The sequence below is a fragment of the Culex quinquefasciatus genome, chromosome 3 (assembly GCF_015732765.1).
Source record: "Culex quinquefasciatus strain JHB chromosome 3, VPISU_Cqui_1.0_pri_paternal, whole genome shotgun sequence".
Lineage (NCBI taxonomy): Eukaryota > Metazoa > Arthropoda > Insecta > Diptera > Culicidae > Culex > Culex quinquefasciatus.
Window position 1 is genome coordinate 96,498,432 of NC_051863.1, and position 13,911 is coordinate 96,512,342.

Here is a 13,911-nt window from a genome sequence, read left to right on the forward strand (position 1 = left end):
TTCAACAGAGCACTAGATTAGCTAGAGTCGATTCCGAGATCCGGTTGAATGGAGCATATGCGGACCAGTTGGGAGGGAATTTGTGGCAATCTAAATTTACAATTCTAGTGTTAGTATCAATTAGGTATAATCTTATCGGGTACTTGGAGTAAGAAAATTTACCCTATCGTGCGAGCGGTTCTTCTATCCGCGCCTCGAATTGCCCGGTAAACACGCTGGCCTTAATTGTAACTGTTGGACCCCTAGGAACAACCCTGGATGCGACCCTGGATGAGCGACACTTGTCGTCATCCTGTTGACATCCACGACCGGAAACCGGTTGTCATAATCCGCGAGCTCAAGAAGACACACGCATAACTTTTAATAAATTTAACGAACTACAATAAATGCTTAATTATTTGTCTCCACTCGCGTGTATCATTCGTTGTTTGCGCATTGCAACATTTTGGCGACGAGGAAAGTGAAATTACCCCGCAATTTCACCCGCGAAACGAACGCGCAGCACGATGGACAAGGAGTTTAAGGCGATGTTCCAGCAGCTGATGGAGTCGCAGCAGAAGCTCATCACCGAACTGGCCATGTCCCGGACGGCACCAACGACGACGCCCGCGCCTGGTACGTCGACGACGGATGCTCGTATGGAAGCTCTTGCCAACTCCATGACGGAGTTCCACTACGATCCGGAATCTAACCTCACATTCGAGAACTGGTACGCCCGCCATGAGGATACCCTGAAGTGTGACGCTGCCGGTTTGGACGATGCTGCCCGTGTTCGTCTCCTGCTTCGTAAACTCAGCGACGCCACCCACGCAGAGTACATGAACCACATTCTGCCGAAGATGACGAGGGATTACAAGTTCAGCGAAACTGTGGACAACCTGACGAAGCTGTTCGGCGCTCACGTCTCTCTCTTCTCCAAGCGGTACCACTGCCTCACGCTGACCAAGAGGGCCTCGGTCGACTTCCAGTCGTACGCCGGGCAGGTGAACCGCTGCTGCGAGGATTTCGGTGTGGCCCAGTGCAGCGTCGACGCATTCAAGTGCCTCATATTCGTGTGTGGCCTACACAACAAGCAGGACGCTGAGATTCGTACATCTCTGCTGGCGAAGCTGGAAGGAAACGCGAACATGACCCTGGACAACCTCACTGCTGAATGTCATCGCATCATCAATCTCCGCAAAGATGCGTCTATTGTGGAGGTCTCAAGTGACAAGTCATCGGTGAATGCGATCACCCACGGCCGTTCTGACAGCACACGACACTCATCAGCTGATCAGAAGTCCGCTGCAACACGATCGCGCTCCCCACACAACTCCAACAACAACAACCCACACATTAGCAGCAACAGTCGTGGTGGCAGCAGCAAAAACAATAACAAACCACGAACACCGTGCTGGAAGTGTGGCGAGCTGCACTACGTGGAGTTTTGCCAGTACTTGAACCATCTCTGCCGGGATTGCAACCGGGACGGTCACAAGGACGGGTACTGCCAGTGTGTGCGGTCGAATCCAGGTAAAAAGCGTCGCGAGAAGTCCAGCCAGCCAGTGCACACCAGGGGGATCTACGTGAGACAGCTAGCTGTTCACCGCAACCGAAAGTTTGTGACCGTGGTGATTAATCACGTCGAGCTTCAACTCCAGTTGGACTGTGCTTCCGACATCACCGTCCTCACGGAAGCCAGCTGGAACCGCATCGGACGACCACCAATGGAGCCACCGTCGCAGCAAGCTCGGACTGCTTCCGGACAGCCGCTGGACCTGATCGGCGAGATCGTCTGTGACGTCACGCTGAAAGGAGTGCATCGTTCAGGTAAAGTTTACGTGACCAACATTAACGATCTGAACCTTTTAGGCCTCGACTTCATCGATCTCTTCAACCTGTGGGATGTCCCCTTGAGCACGATTTGCAACCTGGTGACATCATCGAAGGACAACGTGGAGTGGCTGAAAGCCTCGTTCTCGCAGCTGTTTTCCGACTCACTCGGATGCTGCAAGAAGGCTGAAGTGAAACTTTACGTTTTGCCAGACGTTCAGCCAGTGTTCCGTGCCAAAAGACCCGTGCCGTTTGCCGCCCTGCAGCCGATCCAAACCGAGCTAGAACGCCTCCAGAAGCTGGACATCATCTCGCCGGTGGAGTTTTCGGACTGGGCTGCCCCCATCGTTGCCGTCAAGAAGAAGTCCGTCAACGGTGAGCCAAACAAAGTGCGAGTGTGCGCGGACTACTCGACTGGACTAAACAGCCTCATCCAGCCAAACCAACATCCGCTGCCATTGCCCGAGGAGATTTTTGCCAAGCTTACGGGTAGCAAGATCTTCACGCACATCGACCTGTCGGACGCGTACCTGCAGGTGCCCGTCGAGAAGGAGTCCAGACAGTACCTGACGATCAACACTCACCTGGGCCTGTTCGAGTTCAACCGCTTGTCGCCCGGTGTCAAGTCAGCCCCTGGCGCCTTCCAGAAGATCGTCGAGTCGATGGTCGCTGGCCTCGCCGGAGTGGAGGTTTACCTCGACGATGTGCTCGTCCATGGCAGAACACCAGAAGAACACCGCTCACGTTTGCTGAAGGTCCTGGAACGCATCCAAGAGTGGGGTTTCACCCTGCGCATCGAGAAATGCTCGTTTTTCATGCCGGAGATCACCTATTTGGGATTCATCGTCAACAACCGAGGAATCAGGCCGGACCCGTCCAAGACGTCCACCATCTGCCGCATGCCACCCCCGCATGATGTCAGCAGTTTGCGTTCCTTCCTCGGTGCGATCAATTTCTACGGAAAGTTTGTTCGCAACATGCACGACCTCCGACACCCACTCGATGCTCTGCTGCGCAAGGATGCCAAGTGGGACTGGAACGAAAGCTGCCAGGAGTCGTTCGAGCAATTCAAGAACCTGCTCCGGTCGGACCTGCTTTTGGCGCACTACAACCCTGAGCTGGAAACTATCGTCGCCGCTGACGCGTCCAACTACGGTGTCGACGCGTGCTTAATGCATCGATACGATGACGGCTCGATCAAGGTGGTGTGTCACGCGTCCCGGACGTTGACGTCGGCCGAGCAGAACTACGGTCAAGTTGAGAAGGAGGCTTTGGCGCTGATCTTCGGTGTTACCAAGTTTCATCGCTTCATCTGGGGACGGAGGTTCACACTTCACACCGACCACAAGCCGCTGGTCGCCGTGTTCGGGTCCAAGAAGGGAATCCCGGTTCACACCTCCAACCGTCTTCAGCGATGGGCGCTGATCCTGCTGTCCTACGAGTTTGACATCGAGCACATCTCAACGCAAGACTTTGGCTATGCTGACATGCTCTCGAGACTGATGGACGCGCGGATCAAACCGGACGAGGATTTTGTGATCGCCGCAATCCAGCTCGAGGACGAACTTGCAGCGGCCATGGACGAAGCACTCAACATCCTGCCAGTAACCTTCAAGCACCTACAAGTGGCCACAAGCAACGACAAGCTACTGCAAGACGTCATCAAGCATGTCCAATCTCGCTGGCCCGGGGCAATCAAGCTGGTCGATGCTGAACTTCGCCCGTTCTACGCGCGAAAAGACGCTCTCTCCGTTGTTCAAGGGTGTCTCATGCTGGCTGACCGCGTTGTTGTTCCCCAGCAGTACCAGCAGCAGGTGCTCAAGGCTCTCCATCGAGGACACCCAGGTCAAGAACGCATGAAGAAGGTGATGCGAAGTCACGTGTACTGGCCAGGTGTGGATCAAGACGTGGACGACTTCGTTCGTTCGTGTCACGCCTGCGCTGCGGTGGCCAAGGCCCCCACCAAAACTCTGCTGTCGTCGTGGCCCCTAGCAGAGCATCCTGGCAGCGCCTCCACGTGGATTTCGCTGGTCCTGTCGAGGGTCACTACTTTCTGGTGATAGTGGACTCGTACAGCAAGTGGCCTGAAATATTCAAGACACCAACCATCACAGCGAGGACAACAATCGATCTGCTTTTCGAAACGTTCGCTCGCTACGGGCTCCCAGAGACGATTGTTTCTGACAACGGTACGCAGTTTACTAGCTCGCTCTTCAAGGAATTCTGCGAATCGCTCGGCATCATCCACATCCGCACAGCCCCGTATCATCCCCAGTCAAACGGGCAGGCCGAAAGGTTTGTGGATACGCTAAAAAGGAGTCTGAGGAAGATCATGCCAGGAGCTGGGCATGACATTGGACGTTCGCTGCAAATCTTTTTGTCAGCCTACCGTGCCACTCCTAACAAGTCAGCACCTGATGGACTGTCACCTGCTGAAGTCTTGATGGGGAGGAAGCATCGCACAACTTTGGACCTGCTCAAACCACCGTCGGAACACCGGGCTGCGCTGCAGAGGAACCAGCGGCAAGAAGAGCAGTTCAACAAACGGCACGGGGCACGAAAGCGTGAATTTGGCAAAGGCGATTCGGTTCACGCAAGCACATTCGTTCACGGCAAGCTGGTCTGGCAAACTGGCACAGTAATCGAACGCGTTGGCAACGTGATGTACAACATCTGGCTGGAAGACAAGAAGCGGCTCATCAGGTCTCACACGAACCAACTCCGTGCTCGGGGGGGCTCAAAAGTCGAGGTCTATCCGGAAGAAGCTGAGTCGGAGGTCAAGCTACCTCTGCACATCCTGCTCGAGGACTTCCAGATCATCGAGGATCCAGTAGTAGCCGAGGATGAACAGCAGGTGCCGCCTGCACCACCGCAACGTCGGGCCAGGGTTCGACCACCGTCGGTTCTTCGCCGGTCCACTAGGATTCGTCGTATGCCGGAGAGGTACAACCCGTACTTCTACACCTAAAAGGGAGGTGTTGGACCCTAGGAACAACCCTGGATGCGACCCTGGATGAGCGACACTTGTCGTCATCCTGTTGACATCCACGACCGGAAACCGGTTGTCATAATCCGCGAGCTCAAGAAGACACACGCATAACTTTTAATAAATTTAACGAACTACAATAAATGCTTAATTATTTGTCTCCACTCGCGTGTATCATTCGTTGTTTGCACATTGCAACAGTAACCTGAGCTGGTCTGGGTTATTCCTAATTGCTGCAAAGGTAATTAAATTAAACAAAAAAGTCAAAGTAGTTATGTCACAGACATAACCGGAATGGCGTAGACTACGTAAAGTTTATGTGTGCGTTTGGTGAGAATCAAATCGGGTAGCAAATTGTTTAACTTTCGACACTTTCGAAAAAATGTAATTATTTGAAATTTTCAATATGATTTAAAAGATTAATAAACTTTTAGCATTTCTAGGCATGAATCAATACATAATTATTGATTTTGAAGATAAACGAGAGCATTAGATGAATTTTTGCAAGAATGCTAAGAGCAGAATGGGGGGAGGGCAGAGAGGTTGGGGGCGAAAGCAGCCTCAGAAAGCTGTGCATTCCGTCGCCCCCGAAGACCAAAATTTGTTCCTGAAATTTAAATTTAAATTAGCTCGCTGCCTCGTCCCCGGTGGAACGAGGGATGAGGGCAACTCTTTCAATAGTTTAGAATTGGACAAGATGAACTCTTTCAGAAGCGCTCACCGCCAATGCGACGAGCTAGTTGGATGTCCTGATTGTTTCACAACCACGGCTTGACCCACGAGAGGCTTTTCGGCGGAAGGCAGCAGGCGCGCGCCTCATCTTGTTGATGCCTCGTCCCGGGTGGGACGAGGGCCGGGAGTGAAGCAACTCCGAACCACGGCAACCACGAAAGATCCAAACGGTCCGGCCATCGAGAGGCAACTGGCTGAAGGTGACGACGAGAAGGCGATGCGCACTTCTTTTCCAGTTCTGGTCCCTCTCTCCTGCTGCTGCTGCTCTGGTCTCTCTCCTGCTGCTGATCTGGGCTGAGCTTTCCTGCTGCTGCTGCAGTTGCCGGTCCGACGTCTGAGACGTGAATGTTGGAATGAAAACTGGCGCACTTTCTTATATATGATTCGGCCCACTACTTCCCCTCCTTTTTCGCGACCGACACTCGGTCGCGTTGCTCGGATGATTTTCCCCTCAAAATAGGTACTTGACATTCCCGTCCGTGAGTGGGAAGCGCTCATTTTGCTTGCAAAATCTCTGCATTTTGAAAACATTTTAAAACATTCAATTGTTTCAATTGTTAAACTATTTAGCCAACAATGAAAGTTTTATAGCAAATTGCTGAATAATTTTCGAATCGAATGGAACATAAATCGTGTCGATTCGATTAGAGGAAAGGAAGATATAAGCGTTTGACGGATGACGCAGTTAACCAGGGCCTTCGGCCCGGGTTTTTTGGAATGGCACCCCAGTACCTTCGACAAAGACGTAGTCTACGTCAAAATCCCTAAAGGAGAAAGCCACATGTACCAGGTGCCGATTCGGGTCTACTTTGAGTGATGTTGCTTCTGACATCTGACGTTCGCTAGCCGATTCGATCGTCGATGACTCGGCTTGTCAGCTCCAGGGCTGAAGATGTAGTTGCTTTGTGACGAGGGGTTATCGGCCTGCGCTTTACCGTCGGTGCTGCTTATACCGCTTACAGAAATATTAAAAATTCTTCCCATAAGAAGCACGCAGCATGCATCATATTATAATCACTGTGTACGGCACATTTTCGACAATTCAAAATTTTGCTTTAACAGGTCAACAAATTTAAATTTTCCATAAATTTAGCCTTTATTCCAGCACTTTGTTTTCGCCATAAAAAATTTTCGCCACCAACAAACAGCTCCAAAATGCCGTTTTATTAGCCTTACCTCAATAAAACTGCAATCCCTAGACGTACTGCAGCCTGGAGAACCGGATGATTACCACCAATATTCACAACACTCGCGAAATCCGCGAAAATCGTGGTCCTAAAATTGCGAATCGAAGTTTTTCGCGAGCAAATTTTCGTTTGATTTCACACGTACTAACACCAGCATCAGTGACATTAGTGTTGGTAATCATCAAAATTCGAATCATAGGTGTTGCCAGGAATTTCATTCAGGGACTTTGGCATTTACTATTTGAATTTGAGTTTTTCCATCTTTAATATTGTTAAAATCACGGGGATCACGGCGAAGCGAATATTGTTAAAATCACGGGGATGCTTCGGCTGTCATCTGTATACAATGTCACTGTTCGGGGGAATTTTTCACTGGTCGGACTTCGCGAATTCTTTCGTGGTTTCGAGCGAATAAAGGGAACACGTCTGCTCGGTGCAAGAACGGTTTTACTTGTGTATTTCAGTGTCAAAGTGTCATAGTTTTGAGGTGTGATGGGTTTGGGGTTTACAATGTGTTAGTGTGGGTACACTGGGAAAAATGTGGACTGTAAATTTCAATGCAGCGCAATCATACTCCCCGTTGGGTCGTTAGAGTCAACATCCGGAAACAGGCAGATCCTGGTCACTGCCCGCTTGTACTCGCTGCTCGCCGTCTTCACGGTGACCACACGCACCACACCGTCCTCGCCGGGATGTGTGGCTGTGATGCGGCCCTTCTTCCACTGCTGGGGTGGAATGTTCTCTTCTCGCAGTAACACCAAGGCTCCAACCTTGATGTCCAGCACGCCGTCCTTCCATTTCTGCCGCTGCTGCAACGTGTGGAGATAGTCCGCAGACCACCTCTTCCAAAAGTGCTCTCTCATGTACTGCACGTGCTGCCACCTGGACAACCTGCCGATCTTCTCCTGCTCGTACGAGGGCTCTGGTAGGGCGTGAGCCGGTCGCCCGATCAGGAAGTGGGAGGGCGTCAAAGCCTGCAAATCGTTTGGGTCGTCCGAGAGGGGGCACATCGGACGAGAGTTCATTGTTGCTTCAGCCTGGGCCAGGAATGTCGTCATCTCTTCGTAGGTGAGTCGTGTTTCACCCACGACGCGCTTGAGCAGGTACTTCATCGCTTTGACTCCTGCCTCCCATATCCCGCCAAAGTGAGGGCTACGGGGTGGGATGAAGTGCCAGGTGATGCCTTTCGAACTGCAGAAGTCGGCCAGCTTGTCCTTGTGCACCTGGTTCTCGAACAGTTCCCGCAGTTCGGCCAACTCGTTTTTGGCACCGACGAATGTCGTGGCATTGTCGGAGTGCAGGTTCGATGGGAGGCCTCGTCGACTGGTGAACCTCTGCAGTGCTGCCAGGAACGTCTCCGTCCGCAGATCCGTGCACAGCTCCAAATGCACCGCCTTGACCGCCATACACACAAACACTGCTACGTAGGCTTTGTAGAACTTCGGCTTTCTGCCACTCTCTCGCAGTGTGAAGGGTCCAGCAAAATCCACACCGGTCGAAGCAAACACTGGCGCGGGTGTCACACGGTAGCTTGGCAGCTCACCCATCGGTTGGTGTACTTGTGGAGATCTGTGCTTGAAGCAGATGACACAGTCGAAGGTGACTCGCTTGACCGTGTTCTTCACTTTGATCGGCCAGTACTGCTGGCGGATCATCGATACTAGTGCGTTTTGTCCTACGTGCAGGTTCAGTTCGTGCAGGTGGCGAACCAGTAGAGTGACGAACGGGTGCTTTTCGGGTAACAGGATTTGGTGCTTGCCGGCGTAGGGAATGTTCGAGTACTTCAATCGCCCGCCAACTCGAATCAAGCCATCGCCATCTAGGAAGGGCGCAAGACTCGACAGCTTGTTCCGCTTCGCTTGTCCCGTACGCAGTTGCTTGATCTCCTCCGTGAATGCCTCCTGCTGGATGATCTTGACGATGGTTGTGGTTGCCCTGGACAACTCACTCGCCGTCAACGGATTGCTGGGAGGATTCCTTTTCTTCGATCGGGTGATCTCAATAAACCGCCACACGTAAGCCCACGCGCGGTACAGTCGGTTGATGTTGCTGAGGCGATTAAAGTTGGTGCACGGCTTCTCCACGGTTACAGCAAGGACGACCTTCGCACTGCGCAGCTCCGGGAGATCTTCATCAGCCAGTTCAGGAACCTCGGCTTCGCTGGTGTCACTGGGCTGTCGCTGGTTTGGGTCGCAGTCCCACCAAAGCTCGTCGTCGATCAGTTCCTCGGGGTCCAGGCCTCGTGACAACGAATCAGCGGGGTTGTTCTCCGATCGGACGAATCCCCACTCGTAGTTCTGGGTCAGTTCGACGATTGTGGCCACTCGGTTGCACACGAACTCGTTCAGTTGCGCCGGGGACTTTTTCAGCCAGTTCAGACAGATCATGGAGTCGGAGAAAAGGCGCACTCTGTCGAACTTCACGTTCAGGGCTCCCAGCGTCTTGTGTGTCAGCTCTGCCAGCACCACCATTCCGCATGCTTCGAGTCGAGGGATCGTCGTGGGTTTCAGTGGGGCGACGCGTGACTTGCTGCACACCGGTTGAATGTTGATCGTGCCGTGTTTGAGCTCGCTCTTGACGTACAAGACCGCTCCGTACGCCGCCTTCGAGGCGTCGCAGTATCAAGCAGCTCCAACTTCTTGGCGTCAGCCGGGATGACGCATCTCCTCTTCTTGATATTCCGCACAAGCACGAGTTGTTCGCGAAACACCAACCACCGCTGCATCTGTTCGTCCGGCAACTCGGTGTCCCAACCAAGTTTTAGCTCCCAAAGCTTTTGCATCATCAGTTTCGCCTTCGTTACCACCGGTCCCAGAAAACCAAGTGGGTCAAAGAGCTTTCCAATTTCCGAGAGCACGATCTTCTTTGTGGGCCGACTTCCCTTGAGCACCAGGTGTGGAACGTTGAAGGTGAAGTAGTCGTAGTTCGGATTCCAGATCAGCCCAAGCGTCTTGATCGTGTCGTTGATCTCGGAAGTTTCGAAGTCTACCAGCTTCTCCTGGAGCTCGGCCGGGATGTGCTTCAGGACTTCGGCGCTGTTGGAGCAGAATTTGTGCACACCGAATCCACCTCGACTCAGCATGTCCTTCAGCTGCTCGTAGATCTCGACGACGTCAGCCGCCGTTTTCCGCCGGTGAGAAAGTCGTCGATGTAGCTATCCTCCTTGACTACTCGAACCGCTTTCGGGAACTTGTCCGCCTCGTCCGAGGCCAGCTGCGTCAACGCCTTCGTGGCGAGGTACGGCGCGCTCGAACAGCCGTAGGTGACTGTTGCTAGTTCAAAAGTAGCCATCTCGTTTGCGTCGTTGAGCCACAGAATTCGCTGGTACTTTCGATCGTCAGGGTGCACTTGTACCTGTCGGTACATCTTAGGTACGTCCGCTGTGAGCACTACCTGATGCGTACAGAAGCGCAGCATGATCGTTACCAGGTCGCTCTGCACCGTCGGGCCCACCAGCTGGGTGTCGTTGAGGACACGCCCGTTGTCGTCGCCGCCGAGGCGTCGAAGACCACTCGAACCTTTGTCGTTGAGCTGGCCTCCTTGTAGACCGCGTGGTGCGGTAGGAAGTAGCCCTCCTCCGGGCTGTGGTTCACTTCCTTCATGTGGCCCAACGCCACGTACTCCTTCATGAACTGCGTGTAGGCTTCTCGCTTGGATGGGTTCTTGGTAAGGCCAACCATCAGCCTCCCAAATCGACGCTTGGCGTTCTCGTACGAGTCGCCCAGTTGACTCTTGAGTTCGTTGAACGGTAGTCGGACAACGTACCGTCCTTCGGCGTTGCGGCAGTGCGTCTCCTCGAAATGCTTCTCCACCGCACGTTCCGTCACGGTCATCTTGCTGGAGAAGTACCCTGACTCCAACTCCCAAAACTTGGAGAGAGTACGGTTGACGTCCTCGAACGTGGTGGCTAGTTGGCAGACTCTTCTCTGCCCAGCTGGTAGCTTGGTCCGCGCAGGACCGCTGACGACCCACCCGAATGCTGTTTCGGCTAGTGTCGGGAAGTCACCGCCGATCTTCACACGTCCCTTCTTCAGGACGTCGTAGAACAGCTCAGCGCCGATTATCACGTCGACGTCGTCAGGAACATTGAATGTGGGGTCAGCTAGCTCAATGCCAGCAGGGAGGGGCCAAGTATGGGTTTCTACCTTACCTGTTGGTAACTCGGTGATCGAGGGCGTTACGATGAAGTCGAGCACGGCAGTGAAATCGCCGACTCGCGACGACACCTTCGTCTGGACGATCTTGTTCGCCGTCGTTTTCATCCCGTTCAGTCCGCAGATCGTGATCGGGGGTTTCATCTCCAGCATCTGCATGTTCAGCTTTCTGGCCAACCTCTCCGTGATGATGTTGGACTCGGAACAGCAGTCAAGCAACGCTCTACAGGTCGTAGTCGCATTGCCGGAACCAAACACCACGATTTTCGCAGTAGACAGGAAGATCTGCTTCTGGGCCGCTTGCGTTTGCGTGCAGCAACTCACTGTGCGCTGCTCGGGAGCAGCTGGTGTTTCTTCTTGCTTCTCTGCGTCCACTGGGTTCTTCGGCTGGTCTGGTTCGGTATGCTTCTTGGGATTTTCGGGGCGCTCGCTGTGGAGGAGGCTGTGGTGCGGCTTGCCACAGGTCTTACAGTGCTGAGTTGATGCGCAGGCGTCGGCACGATGTTGAGGTTTAAGACAGTTGTAGCACATACCTGCCTTCTTCACCTTCTCAAACCGCTCACCAACAGGCAGCTTCCTGAACTCGGGACACTTGAAGACGGGGTGCGAGCTCGAACAGCACGGACAAGACTCCTTGTTGGTTTGCACGAACAGCTTCGTCTGCCTGGGCTTCGCCACTACCTGCTGCTGACCAGGGGCTCTCGGTGCCGCTTGTGACTGGCTCGTGCTGGCGTTGCTCGGCAACCTTTGGAGAACTCGGCTCCGATCCTTGAGGAAGTCGATTAGGTCATCGAAAGACGGAAGATCCCCACGAACTAGCGACGTCTCCCACAGCTTTCGGCTCTCTCGATCCAATCGCTTGCTGATCAGGTTGACGAGAATCATCTCCGACAGGCCCTCCACCGGCAGTTCACGATTCTTGAGGGCGTCCACATGCTTCGTGCAAGTCTCCACCAGTTTTCGCATCTCGTCACCGTTCTCTCGTGTCAGCTTTGGAAGATCCAGCAACGCATCGATGTGGGTATCGATGATTAGGCGCTCGTCTTCGTATGTGTCTTCCAACAGTTGCCATGCCGACTCGTAGTCGTTATTATTGATCACGTCTTGATCAATCTTGCCCGCAGCGCGCCCTACCAGAGAGTTTTTCAGGTGGTACAGTTTAATCGCTGGCGATTCGTTGGGGTACCGACCCATCACTGTTTGGAACATGCATTTGAATGCGTACCAATTCTCTGGGGCTCCGTCGAAGGAAGGCAACGGCACGTTCAGGTGGGGGACGTTTTGTACTACTTGCGTTCTCGGGAGGAACTCTGACGCGCTGGCGTTCAATGTCAAAGCCCGGTTCGAATCAGCTTTCTGGAGATTGGCGATCTTTGTCTGCACGTTCACGTACAACTCACCGTGTAGGGCTTCGAAGTTCAGGTACTCCTGGTTCCACTTAACTTTGTCTTCCTTCTTGACGAGAGCGACGATTTCGCTGTGCAGCGTGTCGAATTCCTCGTTGCAGCGCTGCAGTGTTTGCAACTGTAGGTTGAGGTAGTGCACATTGTCCATCGTCCCGAGCGCCTCCTTCATGCGGAACAACTTCTGCTTAATCGTGTCCACACGATCGCTCAGGTTCTCCAAGTTGCGCTCCATTTTTTCCCGTTCCTTTTTCAGCCGATCCAACTCCTTTTGTTCGGCAATACTCAGCACGGCGCTTCCGGCAGGTAGCAACGGCTCTGGAAACTGTACAGCTTTTTCAACTGTCGTGACAGCGTCCTCACGATCGGCGCCCGATCCCGTTAACGCCGCTAGCAGATTTTTCCTTGTTACACTTCTCGTTACTCTTGGAGTAGCACTGATTTCTTCTTTTACTTTCTTTTGTTGTTCACTCATTTAGCTTTTTCTTCATTTGCACTCTCACTTTAGGTTACGTATAACCTCACACTTTTTTTTCTTCTTTCGCTCGACGAACTCGCAAGCACGGAGCTTTTCCTCTCTTCTTTCGCTCGACGAACTCGCAAGCACGGAGCTTTTTCTCTTTTCACTTCCGGTGGCGAAGCGCCAGTCCGGGACACTCGACCGCGTGGCGATCAAACCGCACTTGGTGCGACACTTCAATACTTCACTTTTTCCTACCAATGGCGCGGCGCCAATCTGGGCGAAAACGACCGCTTGGCGACCTACGCACTTGGTGCGTCACTATTTTCTTCCAGACCGGTGGCGTAGCGGCAATCCGGTAGATGACCGCGTGGCGATCTTCCGCACTTGGTGCGTCTTAAACACTTCACTTTTTATGCGTCCGGTGGCGTAGCGCCGATCCGGGACAATTTCCGCACACGGTGCAGATTTACTTTTCGTGCTTCTAGAAGCCTCGCACTTCTTCCACACGTCTCCTTTGTGCACACCACCGACGCGACGGTACAAAATGGCGGCACGCTTTGCACGTGATGCAAATTCGAGAACTTTTCTTGCACTCGCGACCGATCCGCGTAACCGAGTCACTTCCGAATCGCGAAATGTCCTTATCCGGTTCCGATAGGACCAAAATGTTCGGGGGAATTTTTCACTGGTCGGACTTCGCGAATTCTTTCGTGGTTTCGAGCGAATAAAGGGAACACGTCTGCTCGGTGCAAGAACGGTTTTACTTGTGTATTTCAGTGTCAAAGTGTCATAGTTTTGAGGTGTGATGGGTTTGGGGTTTACAATGTGTTAGTGTGGGTACACTGGGAAAAATGTGGACTGTAAATTTCAATGCAGCGCAATCAGTCACTGAAGCCTAAAAAGTACCAAAGTTTTGGTGTCTAGTGTCAAAATTATGGGGAGTAACACGACAAAAAGGGCGCAAAATCGAAAGGACGATTTTTTTTTTCTTTATTTCTGTTTCGTTAGTTAAAATGAAATTAAATGTGTACCATTATCCGGGGCAAATCGGGACACATGAGGTGAATTGGGAAGTGATTTAAGCAATGTTTTTGCACAATATTTGAATATTTTTAATGGTTTCAGTTAGAATAGACACAAAACAACAAAAATAGTTTCTAAATTTGAACTTTTA

The 13,911-nt window shown here is 52.5% G+C and overlaps 4 protein-coding genes across 4 annotated transcripts; 2 read left to right on the forward strand and 2 right to left on the reverse strand.

Annotated features, from left to right (window-relative positions):
* The first annotated feature begins 429 nt into the window (after window positions 1-429).
* LOC119770497 (uncharacterized protein K02A2.6-like) lies at window positions 430-3,877 on the forward strand. Its single transcript, XM_038265493.1, has 2 exons — window positions 430-1,794; window positions 1,852-3,877. The coding sequence occupies exons 1-2, from the start codon at window positions 507-509 to the stop codon at window positions 3,870-3,872; spliced, it is 3,309 nt and encodes a 1,102-aa protein (XP_038121421.1). The 5' UTR covers window positions 430-506; the 3' UTR covers window positions 3,873-3,877.
* Window positions 3,878-4,255: 378 nt separating this feature from the next.
* Window positions 4,256-4,780, forward strand: LOC119769118 (uncharacterized protein K02A2.6-like). Its single transcript, XM_038261018.1, has one exon. The coding sequence runs from the start codon at window positions 4,256-4,258 to the stop codon at window positions 4,778-4,780; it is 525 nt and encodes a 174-aa protein (XP_038116946.1).
* A 2,491-nt stretch (window positions 4,781-7,271) lies between these two features.
* On the reverse strand, window positions 7,272-9,799 carry LOC119769119. The gene is made up of 2 exons (XM_038261019.1): window positions 9,404-9,799; window positions 7,272-9,320 (listed from the first exon to the last, which is right to left on the reverse strand). Exons 1-2 carry the CDS (start codon window positions 9,797-9,799, stop codon window positions 7,272-7,274), a joined length of 2,445 nt encoding a protein of 814 aa, XP_038116947.1.
* A 340-nt stretch (window positions 9,800-10,139) lies between these two features.
* On the reverse strand, window positions 10,140-13,621 carry LOC119769120. The gene is made up of 2 exons (XM_038261020.1): window positions 13,208-13,621; window positions 10,140-13,010 (listed from the first exon to the last, which is right to left on the reverse strand). The coding sequence occupies exon 2, from the start codon at window positions 12,747-12,749 to the stop codon at window positions 10,140-10,142; it is 2,610 nt and encodes an 869-aa protein (XP_038116948.1). The 5' UTR covers window positions 12,750-13,010; window positions 13,208-13,621.
* Between the last annotated feature and the right edge of the window lie 290 nt (window positions 13,622-13,911).

Excerpts from the sequence above, each read along its gene's own strand:
- LOC119769120 (XM_038261020.1), bottom strand. The coding sequence starts at position 12,749 with ATGAGTGAACAACAAAAGAAAGTAAAAGAAGAAATCAGTGCTACTCCA.
- LOC119769118 (XM_038261018.1), top strand. The coding sequence starts at position 4,256 with ATGGGGAGGAAGCATCGCACAACTTTGGACCTGCTCAAACCACCGTCG.
- LOC119769119 (XM_038261019.1), bottom strand. The coding sequence starts at position 9,799 with ATGCTGAGTCGAGGTGGATTCGGTGTGCACAAATTCTGCTCCAACAGC. Across the intron at positions 9,321-9,403 it reads TTCGCGAACAACTCGTGCTT|GCGGCGTACGGAGCGGTCTT; the intron begins GTGCGGAATATC and ends GACGCCTCGAAG.
- LOC119770497 (XM_038265493.1), top strand. The coding sequence starts at position 507 with ATGGACAAGGAGTTTAAGGCGATGTTCCAGCAGCTGATGGAGTCGCAG. Across the intron at positions 1,795-1,851 it reads CTGTGACGTCACGCTGAAAG|GCCTCGACTTCATCGATCTC; the intron begins GAGTGCATCGTT and ends TGAACCTTTTAG.